This window comes from Muntiacus reevesi, chromosome 20 (assembly GCF_963930625.1).
Source record: "Muntiacus reevesi chromosome 20, mMunRee1.1, whole genome shotgun sequence".
Classification (NCBI taxonomy): Eukaryota; Metazoa; Chordata; class Mammalia; order Artiodactyla; family Cervidae; genus Muntiacus; species Muntiacus reevesi.
This window is the reverse complement of record NC_089268.1, coordinates 17585588-17608471: the sequence shown is the minus strand read 5'-3', so window position 1 is coordinate 17608471 and position 22884 is coordinate 17585588. Positions and strand designations below refer to the sequence as shown.

Below are 22884 nucleotides of genomic sequence, written 5' to 3'. Positions count from 1 at the left end.
TTATCACATGCCTATCAGAATGGCTAAAAAAACTGTTTAAATGATAACATCAAATACCAGTGAGGATGCGGAGAAACTGGCTTATTCATACATTGCCAGAAGGAAGGCAAAATGATACAGGCCACTCTGGAATAGTTTTTTTTTTTTTTTTTAATGAAACATACAGTTACCATAGGACCCAGTGGTTGCATTACTGGGCATTTATTGCAGAGAAATGAAAATTTATGTTTACATAAAAACCTATACACAGCTGTTCACAGCTGCTTCAGCCATAACAGCCCCAAACTGGAAACAGCCGAATGGTTAAACAAACATGGTACATCCACACCTGGGAGACTGCTCAGCAATAAAGGAGCTGCTGACACACACCACCTGGATGGCTCTCACTGCTTATGCTGAGTGAAAATGCCAATTTCAAAAGGTCACAAACCGGCTCCTCCTGCGCCCGCTGCTGGCTCTGGGGGCGCGGAGTGGGGCCCAAAAAAAAAAAAAAAAAAAAAGGTTACAAACCTTAAAATTCCACTTATATGATATTTTAAAAATAAAATTAAAGAAATGGAGAGAGGAGAGCAGTGGTTGCCAGAGGGGAGGGATGGGGAAGATGTGAGAGGTGGATATGGTTATAAGGAGACAACATGAAGGAACTTCATGGTTATGAGAATGTTCTATCTTTTTAAAAAAATTTTATTGGGGCAAGTTGATTTACAATGTCGTGTTAGTTTCTGCCATACAACAAAGTGAATTGGCTATACATATACATATATCCACTTTTTTAGATTCTTTTCTCATATAGGTCACTATAGAGTATTGAGTTCCCTGTGCTATAGAGTAGGTCCTTATTAGTTATCTATTTTATAACTCTTATGTGATTTTTTTTTTTTTTTTTTTGGTTACACTGGGTCTCCGTTGCTGCATGCAGGATTTCTTTAGTTACTGCGAGCAGGGGTTATCTTCATCGCTGTGCACAAGCTTCTCATTGTGGTGGCTTCTCATTGCGGAGCACAGGCTCTAGGCACACGGGGTTCAGTAGTTGCAGCACATGGGCTCAGTAGTTGTGGCTTGCACGCTCCAGAGCTCAGGCTACTCTTGTTCTGGCACATGGGCTTAGTTATTCCTCTGCCTGTGGATACTTCCCAGACCAGGGACCAAACCCATGTCCTCTGCATTGGCAGGTGGATTCTTATCCACTATACCACCAGGGAAGTCCAATCTTTTTTATCTGTAGTAGTGTGTATGTCAATTCCAACCTCCCAGTTTATCCCTGCCTGCTCCCTGATGTTCGATATCTTGACTGTGAATTTACACAACATGATTACATAGAGTTACACACACACACAAAGGTGAAATCTGGATAAGCTCTGTGGATTATACCGATGTCATTTTCTTGGGTTTGATATTATATTAGTTATTTGAGATGCCACTAGTGGCACCTCCCTTGTAAAACATTTTTTTGGGGGGTAAGGTAACATTCTCTCAATCTGTAATTACCTTAAAAAAAACTTTAAAAAGTCTATCAGAGATGCATAACAACATATTTACAGATTACATGATACAGCTCTTAGGTTTGTTTTAAAATATATTCTAGAAATTAAAAAAATAAAACAGTAGAATACATAGATGAAACGGAATTGAAAAGATGTTGCTAAATGTTGAAGCTGGGTGAATACACAGGGGAAACACTAGTTTTGTGTTTGCAGACCTCCCAAATAAAAAGTTTTAAACATGGAGAAGGAAATGGGAGCCCACTCCAGTATTCTTGCCTGGAGAATCCCAGGGACGGGAGCCTGGTGGGCTGCCATCTATGGGGTCACACAGAGTTGGACACGACTGATGTGACTTAGCAGCAGCAGCAACAAGCACCTTATGGTTAATAAAAAGTCAAATCTTAAAAAAAAAAAGTTTTAAACACCTTAGAAGGACTAAGCCTAACTTACACAGTCTTACTTAATGCTGTAACTTCTGCACACAAATTTGAGTTCAATGCTTGTAATTGTTTCGTTCACAAAGTTTATTATGACCTTTGATTAAGAGCTCATAAATCACATGCTTAATCCAATTTCATTGACTACTTTTTCCCTCCACGCATTCTCCCTAAGTTATAAAAAATAAACATTTATAAATATACAGTGAGGATCATGCAGTTTTTACACAGTAAGAGTTGGGTCAATGTTTCAGGTTGTCCGAGCATCTCCCAGTGTCTCGTTCAGGGCAGAATTAGAGCAGATTGGCCTCTGAAGTCTCAACAGCAGAAGGGCAATTCTTTTCCAAACTTCACCTCATCACTCAGCATTACAGGATCAACAGGTGCTTGTCTGGGAAGTATCAGGATAAACTGCTAGGATGACCACTTCAGGAAGTAGAATTTTAGCCCTGTACCTGCCATAGCTTGACCCTGGGACTGTATTTAAACTTAACAAAGAGCCAAATGACAAGCTTGGAAGGGGTCAGCACAGGCCTGATCTGACAACTATAACTGGAAGGGTTTCAGATCACTACAGATGGGGGAAACTCTTATTTGGTCCAGAGCTGGGGAATCCGATTTTCTCATTCCGCTTCCCTTGTTCAGTTACTGGTAGCAGCACTTTCCTTCCAGCCAGTGGGATGAAGTGTTTAGAGAACAGCGAGGCCAGCACATGGAGCCTGCTGCCTGCTGTCACCAGATTTTTTGAGTTTTCAAATTCAACCAAGAGGATGGAGGATTAAGAGATGACTGTGGAGGCCGAGTATCAGGAGAGCTCAGGATGGACTAAGGACTTTACCCAGGGTCTCGTGTTTTCCGTGTATTAACTTCCAGGTTTCACTGGCATTTCTCTTCTTCTTAGTTTGAAAACCTCTTCCTATGGAGACCAGCCAAAAAGGTATCAGCTTGCCCAGCATCCTTCTTTCTTGATTTGTAGGCACATCAAGGATGAAGAGGCAAAGAGCCTGGGTAGATTCAGACGTGCAGGTTCTTCTTGGCCCACTTCTGCCGTAGGTGGGCACATGGCCTTCGATCTGTGCCAGCCTCCAGCAGACCCACAAGGTTTCTCAGCCTTTGGACCATACGGCCAAGCCCGGCCTTCAAAATCTCATCCCCGCCACCTCCCAGTCCCATCGATCCTTTTCCTATTGCATAAAATCAATGATTCTGCTATCAAATCATAGCATAATACATCCACTGATGTAGGCTCTTGCCAAAGAAAAAATCTCTTTTCCCAGGATGGTGCAGAACTTGGTCATTCCCAAGCACAGGCTCCATGACGGGACAGTAAATGATAAATCCCTCAGGAGAGGGCACTGCCCTGCCTCAGGGAGATTTCATCAGATGTTGATGAGAGTCAGTGATGTCTTCCATTCTCCTCCCCATGAAGGCATCTGCTCACGCCTCCTGACTCCTGCTGGTCCCACAATGAGGCTGCAATGGGTGAGTCTCCTGCTTCCAACATGTTGAAGAGCAAGTCACCTTCAATCAAATCAACAGGGCGCTTGCAGCCCAGGTGAGCAGAGAAATAAGGAGTTTCTAGGATGATAAATTGGTGCCACAAATCGTCAGCCAATGAAAGGGTCCAGATACCCTGAAACACTTTAAGTACACCGTCTTTCTGGCAATGAGCACAGCAAGCAGAGAGCCCTCTCTCTCTGCCACCTTCTCTGGTCTCCCAGGTTTCAAAGAATCAAGTTCCATGATTATAAATGAATTCACCATTCCTGTACCCCACGGTATGGCCAGCTGATTAAAAGTCTCATCATTTCATTTCTTCATCAACCCCAAAATCCAGTGAAAACAGGTAATCGTAATAGAGAGTTGGCTATTAAAATCATGCCTGGTTCACACTCCACAGCCTCAGCTCGACCCCGAGATGACCACCTTCCTCTTCCCTCGAAAGGCTTTAACTCGCCAAGGAGGGTGGCATCCACATCTCTGTACAAGGCAGGCTTCCTTCTCGGCTCAGGAGAGGGACCTAGAAAGAAGAGGAATCCTTGGAGCCCAGCTGGTGGGGGCTCTGCTAGCTCTCCTTCTGGTGAGGGGAACAAACTGCTGGGCTGTGCGGGCTGGTCCCTGGGCTGCAGGATGCTCAACGTCCATGCAACAAGAAAGAGGTACATGCAGGAGACGAGGCTGGAGAGGAAGGGGGGGGGAAGCATTTCCTCTCACCGAGTAGCTCTGCCCAAGGCTCAGACCCACCGTGAGCCTCTTTTTTCTGCCCAGGAGCAGAGAAGACCACCTCAGTCGGCTGGGGAGGCCTCTCTGCACCCCAGCCTCCAACTCACTTCTTCCTGCGGATCTTGGGTTTCTTCACGGGCCGCAGATAGGGGTTATCGATGATACTCTCCTCCCCGTTTCGGCTCCCTGACAAGGAGGGGTTCTGCTGCAGAACAGAGGTGTTCTCCTTCTCGGCTCCAGAATCATCCTTTGAGCAAAAGCCGAAATAAAGCAAAACAACCAGCAGCGTGAGGAAAGAGACCATGCCTGTGGTTAAGAACTACTGCAAGCACGCCTCTCATTGAGAAATCAGAAGCCAGGCTAACGTGCCTCTCTCTGCCCCAGAGGAGGCCAGGCAGCAGCTGTGATCAGAGGAAGGGGGGAGCACCAGCGGTGACACAGTGGAGCACAGAACACAAGACCCTGAGAAGGCAGGGACAGAGACCTGGGGGGGCAGGGAGTCAGGGACCACAAGTCAGATGCTTCGGGGAGGCATGCTTCAGCCTGTGGGGAGATGAAGTAAAAGGGAAGTGGGACTTCCCTGGTGGCCCGGTGGCTAAGACTTCTCGCTCCCAAAGCAGGGGCTCAGGTTCAATCTCTGGTCAGGGAACTAGATTCCACATGCCACAAAAAAGATCAGAGATCCGGAGTGTCACAAGGAAGCCCCAGGGCAATCAAATAAATAAATAATACTTTTTAAAACTTAAAGAGAGAGAGAGAAGGGGCCCTCAATCCCCTGCAGGACTGAGAAGTACAGGACCAGAACAGATGGTGTGCACAGAGCCCCTCCTGGAGCTAACCTCATGTAAATCATAATCTACTTTCCCACAAATTCTTAAGCATCTGGTACTTGCAACATGGTGCCAAAGGTCATATCCCGGCAGAGGCCAGAAACTGCTGGAGCCCCGGGAGCTCCCACAAAGGCACCAACATGGGAACGTCATCCACCACCCCCACGTGTCGCCCGTGGATCAGGCCTCTCACTGTTCATTTTTTGATAAAAGTGACTTTTGGAGAAAAGTTTCTAAGTTTGAATATAGTCAATATGATCGTGAAGATTTTTTTAAAAATCACAATTGGATATAGACATAGAAAACATTAATGATACTGAAGTTTTACAAACTGCTTCTGGAAATATGGGTGACTGATTTTCCTTTCCTTTTTTACACTCTCTTCTGTTTTCCAAGTTCTTTAAAATGAGCAGAAGCTGCAGGAGAGGTGTTGGGGGGAATCACACGAAGGGCTCAGGCCCAGGGGGCAGTAAGTGACCAGAAGTTGCTGGTTGGGCTGCAACCCTGGTGACAGGCTGAAGGCTCCATCACTGAGGTTCCTGTTCTGTACTTTTAACGTGTTTTAGTCGCTCAGTCGTGTCCAACTCTTTGCGACCCCATGGACTGTAGCCTGCCAGGCTCCTCTGTCCATGGGATTCTCCAGCCAAGAATACTGGAGTGGGTTGCTGTTTCCTCCTCTAAGGGATCTTCCTGATCCAGGGATGAAACCGGGGTCTCCGGCATCGCAGACAGATTTTTTACCATTTGAGCCACCAGGTCAGCTGTTGTGCAACTTGAGGCAAAAGAGGATCTGACCTCAAGCAGGCGATGGCGCTGTCAGAAGACAGCAGAGCAGAGGACACTGTCATCAGCAATAGGAGGAGTAGATAGAAGAAGTACTAAACTGACAGATTTGTAAAGAAGAGGTGGGAGTAAAAAGGTGTGTCAGGAGTGACTTGGGCCCAGAAAGGCCAGACTCAGGCAATGTGCATGCTCTGTGTGAACCCCAGGCACCCAAGGGTGCTGCCTCCAGCCTCACAGGTTCCAACACCATTTCCACAGCAACATCTCCCACTTGAACCTTCTCGATTATCACCTCTCCTGCATGGCCGCTGTCACTCGACCACCTGCCATCTCTGGGCATCTCAAATTCAATGTGCCTGAAACTGAACCCTAAGCACAAACAGCTCCTCCCACTGACATCGGTGACGGCAACTCCATCCCCATTGGTCCAAGCCCCAAAATCTGCAGTCATGCCTGCTTTTTTTCTTTCTCTGATATATCCCCCAGCCAATCTGTTAGGAAAACTTCTTGGCCTTACTTTCAGAATACAGGCAGAATCTACTTCCATTATCTCTAGTGGAACCCCCTGGTAGGACCCCTTGCTGTCTCCCACCTGGATGGACAGCCGCCTCCTAATGGCCATCCCGTCACAGTCCATCCTCTGCCAGTCCTGTGGTCACCAGCATGGCCAGTGCTCCTGGAGAAGCTCAGACCTGCCCCTCCTCCTCCCCACATCCTCTCATGACTCCCACTTCACCCCATGGGAAGACAGCTCTTCAAACTGCTCATAAGGCCCTTCCTGACCTGACCTCTCCCTCTCCCCCACGCCCATCCCACCTTCCTCAGTCACAGCCCCACTCGCCTCCCTACTGTTCCCCTTCCAGGACACTGCCCCAGAGAGCCCAAGGCTCAATCCTTCACCTCCTTCAGGATGGCTCAGATGTCACCTTCCCTGTGATGTGGACCCTGAGCACCCTATTTAAAACTGAAACCTCCCCACTTTACCCTGGATCTTTCCCTACTCAGGGCCCCCCACCTCCACCCAGAGCACTTTTCATCTTTAACGTACTATACAGTGACGGATTTACATACTACGCTTCATGATCAAGCCCCCACTGCCAACACACGGGCTGCCAAGAGGCAGCTGTTGTCTTTGTGCTGGTCACTGATGTGTCCTCAGCACCCAGAACAATGTCTGGCACCTACCAGGTATTAAATAAACCCTTGTTGAATTAGTGAATGGTACATTGTTCAGAAAAGAGTAAAGGGTGAGGCACCGGGATTGCCTGCAGATGGCAGCTGGCTCAAATGTAAGAGAAAATAATCATCTGACACACCAATTTAAAATGAATAGCCCCTTCATGTTCGTGGACAGAGAAACCAGAACCAAGCTCAACAAAGTTAACTACCTAGCAACAGTCCATGAGAGCTTCGTCCTCCAGAGATAAAAGAACACTTTAACACACCAGTTAGTGAACTCACTGTTAACAACGTCTGTAAACACAAAAGACAGGAAACAACCTGAGTCCACAGGGGACTGGCTTGTAAAGTCCACACGAGAGGGGGCATTATGGGGAGGGGCGAACAGCTCTGCACACAAGGATGTGGAATGACCGCCAAGTAGCTCCACAAGGGAAGGAAGCAAGGGGTAAAAACTCTGATTTGCTGGGTATGTTCAAAACAGCAATTAAAAAAGCATCTCTAAGGACTTCCCTGGCGGTCCAGTGGTTAAGATTCCACGCTTCCAATGCAGGGAGTACAGGTTTGCTCCCTGCTCGGAGAACTAAGATCCCATGTGCTGCACGTCGTGGCCAAAAAATAAATTCAAACAAAGTCTCTAGAAGGATTCACAAGAGAGTGGGGACACTAGCTGCTCTGTAGGCAGGAAAGGGAGAGTGAAAGACGGTCACCACACATCTTTTTGTAGATTCCGAATTTCAAATGTGTGATTGTGGCCAGTCCAACAAAATAACAAGCCCAATTGACTGTCCATAAATTGTTGCTGGAATCCTTCTCTTGAAGTTTTTTTATTTCTCTATCCTGTACAGAAGAGCACATGGCCATACAACAGGGGAGGGGAGGGGGTCGGCAGGGGTGCCATGGGCTGCCGTATGCCAAGCACCCAACGTAGATAAGCTGATTTTATCTCAGGCTCCTCACTTCCCCTGGAAGTAGGTGTTCCCATTTGTGAGGAAACAGACTCAGATATTGGGTCAGGCAACCAACGTCACTTAGCGGGAAAGCAGCCCGGTCTGGATTGGCAGCCAGGCCAGTCTGACTCTCAAGGCTCAGGTCTTTTCACTCTTTGCTGTCTGGCTTGGCCTCCAGGGATCCCGGAGTCCTCAGGCAGCTCCTGGCATCCAGTCCGCCTCGCTGCATTCAACGCCATGGCCTCACCTATGTCACTCCCCAGAGTGTTAGGTAACTCAACTGCAAGCCCTTGAGCTTACTTACAAAAGGATTGTGATGTCTGTTTAGAAGATTCCTCATCTTAGTCCATGACCCAATCACCATATTCAGACCAACTTAACAGAGTCCAAAACAGAAGCGTAGGATAACAAGCTCCTCTGCTTTACGTAAAGCCATGGGCTGCCAGCCCTAATTCTGAAAGGAATAATTCAACATTAAAGAGGTATGTGATCAGGGAGACCGTCAGCAAATACTAGTCAGAACTGGCACTCTCTACCTGCATTCCGGGGCTGTGGGCTGCTACCTGGGGCCTCACACCTGAGAGCCCTCAGTCTAGTTATGACCACTAAGCCATCCCTTGCTTAAAAGCCAAGGCCAGCTTTAAAGGATGGATGAATATGGCAACCTCACTCTAAGGGTCCAATAAGCCTGAAAGGCATTAAGAGCTTCTGGCAGGTCTGGGCCTCTCTCCAGACTGGAACTTTCTCCCCTGATGCATAAATAAGAGTGGGTCTTGCCCTCTTACTTGCCGAGGACAATACATCATAACCAGAAAGGAACACCCACAAGTCCCCACAAGCATACTCCCCTCCTCAACCTTTATCTCCGTCTCCTCTCCTGGCTCGGAAAAGTCCATAGTCAGGCTAACCCCTCCTCTTGGGTACTGGATTCCCTGCCCTACCAAAGATCATCATTCCAAAATGTTTTTCTCTCCTGAATCAACTGTACCAGATCATTCCCATCAGCATGGGCATCTTGTTACACCTCTCTGACCTTAATTCTTTCCCTTTAGTTACCACTCCATTTCTCACCTTCCCATCACAGCAAAATTCCTTGAAACCACAGTCTACCTTTAATGGAACTTTCTGTGATGATTTAACTGTTCATATCTGCACTGCCCAGCAGGCTAGCAGGAAGCATAGGCGGCTATGGAATGTAGCTGGTGTGACTGAGGAACTGAATTTTTTGTTATATTGATATTTACATCAATTTAGACTTAGTTGCCTGTGGACTACTGGCCACCGTGAAGGACAACACAAGTCTGTACTAACTCCAAGTTCTCTCCTCCCATTCTCTTTGAATTCACTTGCTCTCCTTCTTCCTGAAATGGCTGTTGCCAGATCTAAGGGACAAAGTCTTGGTCCTCACCAGGCTGGAACCAGCTGCAGCTGCAGAGAGAGCAGACCAAGCAGATCACTCTCCTTTTCCTGACATTTTCTTCCCTTGGCCTCCAGGACGCGCCACCTTTCGTGCTGTGCCTTCTTCACCTCCGTGGCTGGTTCCTTGTCTCCTTACCTGCTAAACAGTGCAGAGCCCCAGGGCTCACTCCTGGTACTTCTCTTTTTTATCCTCATTGCTCCCTAGGTGCTCACCTGATCTCTCGTGGTTTTCAACACTATCTACATGCTGAGGATTCCCAGACTTGCACTTTGAGCCCAAACAGCTCCCTGAACCCCAACTTGCCTATCCACCTTCCTACCTGACATCACCACGACTCTTTGTGACCCCACAGACTATAGCCCACCGGGCTCCTCTGTTCATGGATTATCCAGGCAAGAATACTGGAGTAGGTTGCCATTTCCTTCTCCAGGGGATCTTCCCGACCCAGGGATCAAACGTGTGTCTCTTGCAGCTCCTACAATGGCAAGAGGATTCTTTACCACGGAGCCACTAGGGAGGCCCCTACCTGATTTCACCACCCGGATATCTAACAAGCATCTCAAACTTACCTCAGTACACCTCAACTCCTGGTCTCCCCCTACCCCCGTTCCACCCAAAAACCTCCCCTTTCTTGGCTGGAGGCAACTCCTTCTTTCCTACTGTTCAGGCAAAAAACCTTGCGTTTGTCTTTGACTCTCTTTCTCTCACATCTCACATTCACTCCATCAGTTGGTTCTTTTCTGAAAATTATCTAGAATTTGACCAAATCATCTACCTGACCATGTTTTTCCCTCTACCACCATCTCTGTTTCCTGCACCAGCCTCCCGACCAGTCTCTCTGCTCGGCCCTCACCCTGTGCAGTCCACTGGGACAACCTCACCACCTCACCGATCCCGAGACCCACCGCTGCTTAGCGGGTCCCGCAGCTCCCATCTCACTGACAAAAAGCCCAAGTGCTGGTGTCCCATGAGGACCTGAGCCCCAGGAGCTCCCTGACTCCGGCCCCTGCTGCTGCCCTCTTACTCGCATCCCCTGGTCACCCCCATGGCCTCCGCCCTTCTTCAACACAGCAGCTCCCACCTGGGGGCCTTCGCATCTGCCGCTCCCCCTGCGGGGAAGGCTCCCCTCCCAGATATGTGCAGCCTCGTTCCCTCAGGCCTTTGCTCACCTGTCACCTTCTTACTCACCCTGTCTAATACCACACCTCCCAGGCCCATACCTACTCCTGTCCCCTAACATCTCATTTTTCCTTAGTTCTGTGAGGACAGGACGTTTTGTCTATTTTGTCTTCTGCTAATTTCCCAGCACCCAACACACGCCTGACTCTGGCAGGGGCTCATTCAGTATTTGCTGGATGACGAACAAATCCCCAGGGAACGAGAGATCACGTCACCACAGGCCCATCATGCAAGTCCCTCACAAGAGGCCAGAGACTGAGGGGGTCCTGACCAACCCCCAGGGAGACAGGCAGGGAGCAGCACGGGCTACTTCGGGGGGTGGGGGTGGGGGGTGCGCTGAAGCGGACAGAGGCTGGACCCACCGGGCTGATGTGAAGAGGGAGGTTCTCTGTGTCCGTCTGCTCGTCCTGCTCCGAGGAATCCGTCTCCTCCATCTGCTGCATCTCCAGCTCGGACGGAAGAAGAGCCGTCAGGTAGGGGATGGTGAAAGGCCTGGCAGCGATCACTGGGGGGTTGGAAGAGAGGCCGGGAGCCTTACGACAGATCAGCGAGCAGCACCGAGTGGCAGGGATAGCTAACATGCTCGGGCACTCACCATGGGCCAGGTAACACTTACGCGTTACCTTTAATCCTCGTCTCCACCATATTAAACAACTACAGTTACCAGCCTCATCTTACAGAGAGGGAACCTGAGGAATGGAGGGGTTATGCAACCCCTTCAAACACACAGGAAGTGGCAGAGCGGGAATGAACCAGGGCAATATGACTTCAGAGCCTCTTTTACCAAGCATCAGAGAGGACTGGGGTTGAATTCAAGCGAAGCATCAGCTTAGTGATCTTATACCCAAAGCAAGGACTCAAGTCCTGACAGTAGAACTGAGAACTCTCAGCCTGGAAGTATATCCACAGAGCCAGAAGGCAGTTCAGGTAAAGGAGCGATCCAACTCCTCTAAAAAGCAATGAGGCTGAGGAGGAGAAATTATTGTTTAAAAAAAAAAATTGAAAGAAAGTGTCTGTGTATATTTCCATGATAGAATGTCATTAACAACAGACACTTGGAAGATTATTTTCAGCATGGCTCAGATGTGGGTCCCGCACACAGAGAGACCTAGGTCTGAATACCACCTACTCGCCATGTGACCTTCGGCAAATTACTCTGTTGCTTTTCTCTAGAAGCCTTGGCTTCCTGGAGGGGCAGTGGAAACAGTTCCTGACTCAGAGGCTCACTCAAGGAGCTCATGAGGTAACAGAAGGGAAGTGATCAGCACAGTTTCTGGACCTAGTAACCTAGCTGCTATAGATCTAGGGCCAGGAACACAGTGAGGATCCACCAGGAGCCTGCTGAACCATCCAAGCCCATCACCCTCGCTCCCCTAGGGAAACCCTGAGGCTGATGGACAGGAGGGAACTTGGTCTTGAGGAATGGAGGGGTTATGTGACCAGCGAAATGGTAGTGCTGAGATGAGAAATTCAGTGGTGGGCCCTGTGAGAGGACACCACGAAGGCGAAGCCTGGCAGAGGCTCTGTAACTGCCTGGCCCCTGACGCCAGGTCCTTCTACCACCAGGGTTGCCCTCTCACTGGATGAGCCTCTCTGATGCCCAGGGCTCAGTCACCCTCGAGGTGACCTCAATTCCACGAACCTCAAGCGCCCACTTCCAACACTGGTCATGACTATTTTGCAGTCATCAGTTAGGGACAGGCCCTGCAGATCTGGGAAAGAGCCAGAAATCTGAAGAACAAGTTCCACCCAAGATAAGGACAAAGCTTACTTGTTTCTTCCAATCACAATGAGGGAGGGAAGAGGGGATGATGGCCTCGAGGACAAGGCAGGGTCCACAGAGGGGAGAGACTCACGTGGAAACGTGCTGACGTCATCTTTGAAAAGACTCTGGGTCTCGCCTGTCTTGGCCATGAAACGGGTGAGCGCTCGCTCCACGTCGCGTCTCTGGGACGCGGCCTTCTCCCGCAGGACCTGGTAGTCTGACACGGGCTCACGGTACGTCTAAAGGGAGAGCAGCAAAGACGCTAGAGAAATACCCGTGATTGCACTGCTTTCCTCGGGTCCCTGCCTTGCTGTTGCTCTGTCCTCCCACCCTTTAAATGACCCTCTAGCATCACCCAAAGCAGAGATCTCCAAGGGCAGTGGAAGGGCCGAAAGAAAACAATAAGACTATCATTAACATTAACTTTGAATCTTAAAAATTAAGAAATGTACAAATATTTATATAGTGATTGATCCTAGGCCTTCATTTAGCTCCCACGACAGCTGCACTCAGCCGTAAGAAACGTATCCTCAAGGGAGAGCGGGGAATCCTCACCCCCCAACCCCCTGCAGGCCCTGATGGGACCACCCGGGACCCTTGATGTAATGTGATGACAAGATTTTCTGACATGTTTGAAATCTTCCCCAAATGAAGAATTTGATGAAATTCTGAACACTCTGGTTAAAAACATTAAAAAGCAAGATCTTATGATTATTTTTAAGACAACTGCTTGACATGTATTATAAAAGTTAGAAATTTATTAACAAAATTCTTCAAATAATTGGTAGGTGAGAATGAAAAAAATTACTTTTATGGTTTATTAAGGATAATTTAAGATGTCACCTAACTTTGTAATGTATCTTTTTCAACTATGAGAGCTGTCAAAGTTTCAAAATAAACAGAACCTAGAATCAGACCTGTGACTTCGTATTCCACCAAGATTTAAACCAAGATTTCAAAAAACGCAAACCTACAGGCTATCATGCAGTTGCCACTAAAAAGGAGCCAACAGGTTTCCCGAACCTTGAGTAAGGGTCAGACGATTTTCCAATGTACATTGTTTTTATATGGAATTACATTATACCATGCATGTAAATGAGCAAACAAATAACGGAGCATTTAATACTTTTACTGACAGAGACGCACTACAGAAGTTAAGACAGGGACTTCCCTAGTAGTCCTGGGACTAAGACTGCGTTCCCAATGCAGGAGGCCTGGGTTTGATCCCTGGTTAGGGAACTAGATCCTTCATGTTGCAGCTAAGAGTCTGAATGCCACAACTAAAGATCCCTAGGACTTGGTACAGCCAAATAAATAAATAAATGTTTAAAAAAAAGAGAGAGAGAGAGATTGCTGTGGGTTGATTGTAGCTCTCTAAAGAAAGATGTGTCAAAGTCCCAACCTCAAGGGCCTCAGAATATGATCTTACAGTATTTGGATACTTCCAGGGCAAGATGCACTCAGTGAACATGAAGTGTCATGCAGTAGGGCAGTACAAAGCCACATGACTGGTGCCCTTAACAGAACCGGTCACATGAAGGCGGAGATACAGAGTGAGGGCCATGTGAGGACGGAAGACTGGAGTAATGCATCTACAAGCCGAAGGACCCCATGAACTGCCTGAAGCCACCAGAGGCTGAGAAGAGATTTCAGAGGGAGCCTGCTGACACCTCGATTTTGAACTTCTGGCCTCTGGACTGTAAGACAATGCATTTCTGTTGTTCTGAGCCACCTAGTTTGTGGCACTTTGTTACAGCAGCCCTAGGACACTCATACAGAAACCACTGGTCAAGGGCAATGTCTGTGCTGCAGTGGTGGGTGACTACTTGCTCTTTTGCCCTCATATCTTGAGGTGTGGAAAAATCTCCCGGATGACTTGCTCTAACCCCGCATTGTGGCCATATTTGCACCAGAACACGGGGACACAGGAAATGAGCAGAACAGCCTCTGGAGACTCCTGGCCACCATGTGCCTTCTAAGGGAAGGAGAAATTGCTAGAAGGCAAACTAGGACATATCAAACCACAGAGGAAAATTATACTTGTCCCATATAGACCCAAAGCTCACAGTTTTGGTAAGTTGCTGCTGCTGCTGCTGCTAAGAAGCTTCAGTCATGTCCGACTTGGTGTGACCCCATAGACAGCAGCCCTACCAGGCTCTGCCATCCCTGGGATTCTCCAGGCAAGAACACTAGAGTGGGTTGCCATTTCCTTCTCCAAGGCATGAAAGTGAAAAGTGAAAGTGAAGTCACCCAGTCGTGTCCGACTCTTAGCGACCCCATGGACTACAGCCTACGAGGCTCCTCCGTCCATGGGATTTTCCAGGCAAGAATACTGGAGTGAGCTGCCATTGCCTTCTCCTATGATAAGTTACATTTCACATTACCAAGTTTTTTTTGGCTGTGCCACATGGCAGGCAGGATCTTAGTTCCCCGACCTGGGGTCGAATTCATGCCCCTGCAGTGGAAGAGTGGTCTTAACCACTGGACCACCAAGGAAGTCCCACCAAGTATGTTTTAAGTAACTTTTACCCTGATTTCAAAAATAACTCTTACCTATTATGGAAAATTTGGAAAACCCAGAAAAGCATACACAAACACAGTTAGCTACACTCTAACCAAGAATTACTACCAGAGTTTTGTGGAATAGGTCTTTTCTTTACATGGCTAGGTACTTTTGTATCTAGAAAATATTAAGAAGTGATGGCAAGAATACACAGAAGAGCTATACAAAAAAGATCTTCATGACCCAGATAACCATAATGGTATGATCCTTCACCTAGAGACAGACATCCTGGAATGTGAAGTCAAGTGGGCCTTAGCAAGCATCGCTATGAACAAAGCTAGTGGAGATGATGGAATTCCAGTTGAGCTATTTCAAATCCTAAAAGATGATGCTGTGAAAGTACTATACTCAATATGCCAGCAAATCTGGAAAACTTGGCAGTGGACACAGGCCTGAAAAAGGTCAGTTTTCATTCCAGTCCCAAAGAAAGGCAATGCCAAAGATGCTCAAACTACTGCACAGCTGCACTCATCTCACATGCTAGCAAAGTAATGCTCAAAATTCTCCAAGCCGGGCTTCAACAGTATGTGAACCGTGACCTTCCAGATACTCAAGCTGGATTTAGAAAAAGCAGAGGAACCAGAGATCAAATTGCCAACATCTGTTGGGTCATTGAAAATGTAAGAGAGTTCCAGAAAAACACCTACTTCTGCTTTATTGACTATGACAAAGCCTTTGGCTGTGTGGATCACAATGAACTGCGAAAAATTCTTCAAGAGATGGGAATAGCAGACCACCTGACCTGCCTCCTAAGAAATCTGTATGCAGGTCAAGAAGCAACAGTTAGAACCAGACATGAAACAAAAAACTGGTTCCAAATTGGGAAAGGAGCATGTTAAGGCTGTATACTGTCACCCTGTTTATTTAAATTATATGCAGAGTACATCATGTGAAACGCCAGGCTGGATGAAGCACAGCTGGAAACAAGATTGCCGGGAGAAATAGCAATAACCTCAGATATGCAGATGACACCACCCTTACGGCAGACAGCAAAGAGGAACTAAAGAGCCTCTTAATGAAAGTGAAAGAGGAGAACGAAAAAGTTGGCTTAAAACTCAACATTCAGAAAACTAAGATCATGGCATCCGGTCCCATCACTTCATGGCAAATAGATGGGGAAACAGTGGCAGACTTTTACTTTGGGGGGGTTCCAAAATCACTGCAGATGGTGATTACAGCCATGAAATTAAAAGACGGTTGCTCCTTGGAAGAAAAGCTAGGAGCAACCTAGACAGCATATTAAAAAGCAGAGACATTACTTTGCCAACAAAGGTCCGTATAGTCAAAGCTACGGTTTTTCCAATAGTCATGTATGGATGTGAGAGTTGGACTATGAAGAAAGCTGAGTGCCAAAGAATTGATGCTTTTGAACTATGGTGTTGGAGAAGACTCTTGAGAGTCCCTTGGACTGCAAGGAGATACAACCAGTCCATCCTAAAGGAGATCAGTCCTGGATGTTCATTGGAAGGACTGATGCTGAAGCTGAAACGCCAATACTTTGGCCACCTGATGCGAAGAACTAACTCACTGGAAAAGACCCTGATGTTGGGGAAGATTGAAGCCAGAGGGAGAAAGGAACAACAGAGGTTGAGATGGTTGGATGGCATCACCAACTTGATGGACATGAGTTTGAGCAAGCTCTGGGAGCTGGTGATGGACAGGGAAGCCTGGTGTGCTGCAGTCCATGGGGTCGCAAAGAGTCAGACATGACTGAGCAACTGAACTGACTTCTGTGTCTGGATGGGACAGGCAAAATTGTGCCAGCTTCAATTTCTTCATTAACTCTACTTTTGCCAGCAAAGTGGAGAAAATAATTCTCCTTTGCCAAACTGGAGACATTTTGGAGGAGAGACATTCTGAGTTCTGAACTACCCTGTTACCAACAAACTTCTGGACTCCAGTCTGACAGTCAGGTAGAACTGAGTCTGCTTTTGCATCAGTCACAGCCTCTAGCATGGCCTTGTCACTCACCGGCGTTTTGATGTAGGTGTGGGGGTCGGGAAACTCAGGGAAATGGCTGGGGATGTGTGGCGGGTGGGGTCGGTTCTGTCCCGCAGTGAGGGCCTTGGGGGTCACTGGCTGATTGGTCACCGGAGCTGCAACAAAGTCACGACTGGTTAGTTTTCCACCCGAGGTCTTGTGTCTCTAACCCAACCCTACTTTTCTCAAAATAAGCACTGGACCTCAGTGTTCTATGCAACAGGCACTTTGTACTTCTGCCAATAAAAGGCGTTCGATGGCTTGAGGACCTGAAAGGGTACCCCTGCCCACAACCTCTGCATAACCTGGGGTGACATTCCCATGTCCAATAATCTGCCCGCATGCCTCTCAGCTAGGTGAGTTGGTGGCTGTGACCAGTTAACTAGGCAAAAGAGAGGACTGAGGAACTAAGCAAGTTAGGTGGGCTGCTCGTTCAAGAACCCAGGTAACAAAGACAAACATTGAGCCAGGAAAGTTAAGTGAGGAGGGGATTAAAAACGGCACCTTCCATTGCTGCCTTGAGAGGTATTCCTAAAAAGATGCCAGCCTGAAGAGAGTGATGAAAAAAAGAAAACTAGTGAATTCTTGCCAGGTTCCATAAGCCCAAACGAGTTTCTCCAACTCAGTTTATGGTGCTCAGTGTATCTAAGGCAGAGATCATCAAATTTTTTGTATAAAAGGACAAAAAGTAAATATTTTAGGTTTCACAAGCCATGCAGTCTGTCACAACTACTGAACCCTGCCATTATAGCAAGAAAGCAACCATAGGTAATACGTAAATGTGGCTGTGTACCAACAAAGGTTTATTTACAAAAATAGGTGGTGGGCCACAGTACCCATAGTTTACTGACTCTTGGTCTAAGCAGGAATAAGAACTCTCATATTTTTCAAGTAGCATCGAGATGGTTTGCCTTTTTGGTGAGTGAATTTCACAACCTAATTCAATTGACCCAAATAAAGATTACACTGTAGATAGCCCCAAATAACAGAAAGGAGCCTGCAGTGATGCAGTAGCTACATACCAGTCCCTGCCCTATTCAATCAATTCACTTCACCAGCATTAATTGAGCACTACTGGATACCTCAGTTCACAGTCACTTACGGGCAGTGATGACCATCCTCTGAGACCGTTTTGCATATGCAGGGAGAGTGTCCACATTGAAACCTAAGAAACAGGAAAACAAAAATCACTGCCTAGGCCCCTAAACACGGAAGGGGAAGTCATGCTGTGGTGAAATAGTTTAAACTCCCGACTTTGCTGCCACTCAAAGGAAGCTCCAACAGAGTCCCCCCAAAGGACTTAAGGGGTCTCTTACAGGGCTTCAGAGGAACCCTCTTTTGATAACTGTCAAGTTGAAAGCAAAGCAGGAGACTCAAGAGGAGATTCAAGGACATTCAGCAGACCGGGCTGCCTCCTGGGGATGCCTCTTTCTCATGTTCCCAACTCAGCCGCTCTGAAGAAATGGAAACTGGAGACGTACTCACCCATCTCGACAAGGGTGACCACAATATCTGACAGTGTGGGCTGGGTCCTGGCTGTGTGCTCACAGTAAGACTTGGCACTCCTTCCAATTTCTGAAATGTCTAAGGAAGGATCGAGAGCAGAAAGTCGTGTTCTCAGTTCCCGAACAGTTAAACACAGAACGATCATCTGAGCCAGCAATTCCACTCCTAGGTGTACACCCAAGTGAAAGGAAAACAGGGACTCAAACAGATACTTGTGTGCACATGCTCACAGCTGCACTATTCACAGTCGCCAAAAGGTAGAAACAACCCAATGCCCATCCACAGAGGAATGGATCCAGAAAACGTGGTCTACACCTATACTGGAATATTACCCAGCCTTCAAAAGGAGTGACGTTCTGATATAAGATACAACGTGAATGGACGTTTTGGTTTTTTTCTTAACTTTATATTTTATATTGGAGTATAGCCAAAACAATTAACAATATTCTGATAGTTTCAGGTAGACAGCAAAGGGACTCGGTCATAATATACATGTATCTATTCTCCTCCAAACTCCCTCCCATCTAGGTTTCCTGTGTTTTTATAAAATATTTACATATTACTTTAAAAATTTTTGGCCGCGCTGGGTCTCGGTTGCTATGCGTAGGCTGTCTCTAGTTTCGGGGAGTGGGGGCTGCTCTTCCTTGTGGAGCGCAGGCGTCTCACTGTGGGGGCTTCTCTTATTGGGGAGCACGTGCTCTAGAGCTCACGGCCTTAGCTGCCCCACGGTATGTGGCATCTTCTTGAACCAGGGATTGTACCCGTGTCCCCTGCATTGCAAGGCAGATTCTTAACCAGTGGACCACCAGAGAAGCCCATGAATGAACTCTGAAAACATCACGTTAAGTGAAATAAGCCAACCCGTCAAACATTTTAAGATTCCACTTATGTGAGGTATATAGAAAAAAAGAAAATCCATAGAGACAAAAAGTAGATTAGCGGTTACCAGGAGCTGGGAGGAAGGAGGGATGAGGGGCTACTGTTGATGGATACAGAGTTATTGTTCAGAACGATGAAAAAGTAAAGTTCTGAAAACGGATAATGCTGATGGTTGACACCACTGTGACTATATTTAACACTACTGAATTTAACGCTTGAAAATAATTAAAATGGTAATTTTATGTTATGTATATTGTGCCACCAAAAAAAAAAAAAAGGTCTTATTATTTGGGTGTCGAGTATTTTTTCTTCTACCTGAAGCTGAATCTCTTTTCAGTCACTCTGAAGTCCCTCAGGGGAAAGGGGAAGCAGGAAGCTAGGCTCCATGAATGGGCTTCAGAGGTGGATGAGCAGTTTCAGGAAAATTCTGAAACCGTGCTCCATTTTACACAAACACAAAAAGTCTGTGGACAAGTTCAAAGGTCAAAAGCATTTCCATAATAAAATGAGACGTCCTCTGACTTTTTCTACTCTTATTCTCTGTCATGGTTTCCAGAATCTATGTCATCTGTGATGACTCTGCTGGCTAATGGAATGTGTCCGTGTGATCCTTTTGTTTTAAGATGTTCTCAATTTCATTTTCTATTGTGGCAAAAATCTCTCCATATAAAGCCCATGTTGAGATTTCCCTGGTGGTCCAGTGGTTAAGAATCCACCTGCCAAGGCAGGGGATACAAGTTCAATCCCTGGTCTAGGAAGATTTCAAATGCTGCAGGGCAAGTAAGTCCACATACCACAGCCCCCGAGTCCACACTCTGCAACTACTGAAGCCCAGGCACCCTAGGGCCTGTGCTCTGCAACAAGGGAAGCCACTGCAACGAGAAGCCTGTGTGCTGCAACTGGAGTGGTCCCTGCTCGCTGCATCTGGAGGAAGCCTGCACACAGCAACAAAGACCTAGAGCAGTTCCCCCAAAAAAGTTTAATTTTTTTTAAAAAAGGAGAATATTAAGGAAAAAAAAAAGTCCATGTATACAAAATTCCTTAGGACCCTCAATATTTAAGAATCTAGAGGTGTTTGAGATAGCTGCTTTAGGAAAACATTTGATATTTTGAAGTCCCAAACACCAGCTGCAGAGAGTCATCTCACCCCAGATCACACCCTTCCTGGGGCAGCCCACATCCATGACTGATCAAGACTACAAAGGCAGGGCTTTGGGGGCTTGATGTCAGATACTCTGATGGGCAATAATCACTCCAGGGCTCCCTGCTGAGCTGGCCAATTCTTTGTTTGAATTTTTCCCTCTCTGCCTAAACCTTTCTCTCACTTCCATTCACAGGGCTGATTCCTCCCAAAACACCTTAATGCCTCATTCCTCATCTCATCCTTCCCTTTCCTAACCAAGGCCCAAAGAGGGAAATACACTGACTATGCACAAGCCTATGTGAGACCATTCCAGGCTCCAAAATCTCAAGATACTTCCTTTTAAAAGCAGTGGTGGTAAAAAATAAATAAATAAATAAAAATAAAAGCAGTGGTGGTTCCCCCCCCCACCCCATTTTCTAAAACTTATTCACCCTCACTCTTTCAATCATATAACGTAGCATTTGACTATATAACGTGTGGCATCTATTTCATGGGACTTAATCCTGACTCTTCAATAAAAGTGTAAATTCTTTGAGCATAGAGAACAAACAGTAATAATAACACCACCTACAAGTCATTAAGGGCTTACATTTTCAGCTTTGACTGTTTTACATATATATCTCACTTATACTCAAAACTCCAAAATGTGCAAATTTTTAACCCTTTTCACAAATAAGGAAATTGAGATTCAGGAAGTTTAGTGGTTGACCCAAGCTATTAAGTGGCAGAGTGAGAACTTATACCTATCCTTACACCTAGACCTAATAAGGTCTATCTTGTTCTAAAGCCTGTAGGTCACTTAATAATGTCCTTCCTTTTTTTAAACATTTTCAACACTATCATGATGCAGAACACAGAACAGATGTTTGTTTGACTGGAAGAGGGCCTACTGTTTCCTATTGTTTCCAGGTACTTACAGCTCTGCAGCATCTCTGTCAGTGTTTCCACAGATGCTTTCTCAGCACTCTCAAACCCTGCCTCTGTCAGCAGGGAGCTCACAACCACTTGCAGGGTTCGCCTCCGGGCCAGATGGTAGTTATCAGCAGGGTTAGTGGACTGTTTACTTCCTGATCTCTGTGAATCAGCAGCCCAGAAAGAGAGAACATTTTTATTCACTGGACAGTGGTGCAATTACAGAGCTCACATACTGTCACTGGCAATCAAAGGTTCTTTTGCTAAATACTTACCGGTACTTTGGATTTATAGCTCTTGGCCAAATGAACAGTAACTGAGCATCCTAGGGGTTCTAAATTCGGAGACAGCCTTTCTGCCTACCTAACACTTAACAATTCCAGTAACACAAAGCGGCTGTTTTTTCTATTTTAGCAGATTTTCAGAATATATAGCTGAAGAAACATGCATGATGGGATTGGAACTCGCGTCCATCACCCAGGAAAAAAGTGATCTCTGTCTCTCTCGTTCTTCCCATCTCCACACCATTTCACTAACGAGGAGAGTCAAAGCAACAAACAACACATGATGCTGAGGACAGGGAAAAGTAGGAAACCTAAATTATTTTGAAATGGGAATCCCTCCCAACTTTAGCGGGCCAATAAGAAGGCGAAAGCGGCCTCGCTGGACCAATCAGGAGCTGTTCCGGGTTCCCAACCCCTCCCCCCCCCCACCCAACAAAGAATAGGCCAATCAGTACACAGGTCCACCGACTCCGGAGGCCGCCGCCAAGTCTCGAGAATGGCGGGGGCGAGGGGGGGGGTTAGTCAGGTACGTCTTGAAAGACCCTCCTCCACGCAGGGCTCAGGGTGGGGCTGGATTTCTGGGTATGGGCTCATAGCCCGGTAGAGGGAAAGTTGCCGAATGCCCCGACTGTCTCGGCTCCGGCCCCGCGCCTGCCTCCCGCCCTTACCGTTCCGGAGCCCGCAGCCCCGGCAGTGGCCGCCGCGTCGGCCATCTTGCCCTGCCGTAATGTGCGTGAGTGCGGGGCACGACGGGACTTGTAGTCAAGGGGCGGGGCGGGAGCCAGGGGGCGGGGCGGCGCGCGCCCCGCGGAGCTTTCCGAGGCTCTGCGAGGTCCACGGGGTGACCCCCCCCCACCCCCACCCCGGCTCACGTGACCTTTTGTGAGCGGTGGGTTCAGTGAGCCCCGGAAGTTTGCCCCGGAAAATAAGCCCACGGTTTCACACCTGTTTTGAAGTGAAATTGCTTTTTCATGAAAAGCACATCCCTGGGACGCTCCGAACTTGCCTGGATGGTTGTGTGGGGTCCCGCTGGGTCCCCATGATTTGCTTTCTAGGAGAGGGGCCTGCGAATCTGTATTCTTAAGTCTCCAGGTGATTCTCCTGAGCAGGAAACCCTGTTTTGTGCTGGCGTCCCCGCAGCCCCACCTGGAACTAGAGCTTCACAGACCTAATCCTGGTGTTCCGTGCATCACGCTGCCCTCTCGCCCTGTGTGAATCTGCAGGTGTTTGCGGGCGAGCCCGAAGGCGCCGCTGGCTGGAGGCTGTTGCTTGCCCGTCTCCCTCCCAGGGAGGGGGCTTGCACGCCCCTCCCAGGCCGTTGTGTCCACGCGGTGCCTGTGGTTTTCTGTGGTTCGCTCGCGGGTCA

At 47.4% G+C, this 22884-nt stretch overlaps 1 protein-coding gene across 5 annotated transcripts; it reads right to left on the bottom strand.

The window, feature by feature from the left end:
• Positions 1-207: 207 nt before the first annotated feature.
• On the bottom strand, positions 208-22234 carry TAF8 (TATA-box binding protein associated factor 8). 5 transcript variants are annotated; one of them, XR_010660017.1, is made up of 10 exons: positions 22187-22234; positions 21240-21396; positions 18279-18377; positions 17896-17958; positions 16785-16909; positions 12342-12489; positions 10848-10990; positions 9295-9444; positions 8191-8340; positions 4256-4391 (listed from the first exon to the last, which is right to left on the bottom strand). XR_010660017.1 is itself a non-coding variant. In XM_065912392.1 (9 exons), exons 1-9 carry the CDS (start codon positions 22229-22231, stop codon positions 3929-3931), a joined length of 933 nt encoding a protein of 310 aa, XP_065768464.1. In that variant the 5' UTR covers positions 22232-22234; the 3' UTR covers positions 208-3928. The 5 variants fall into 5 exon arrangements, 4 of the variants coding, with proteins under 4 accessions (XP_065768464.1, XP_065768465.1, XP_065768466.1 ...); XM_065912392.1 differs by lacking the exons at positions 8191-8340; positions 9295-9444 and adding an exon at positions 208-3941 and having other exon boundaries at positions 4252-4391; XM_065912393.1 differs by lacking the exon at positions 4256-4391 and having other exon boundaries at positions 6592-8340.
• Between the last annotated feature and the right edge of the window lie 650 nt (positions 22235-22884).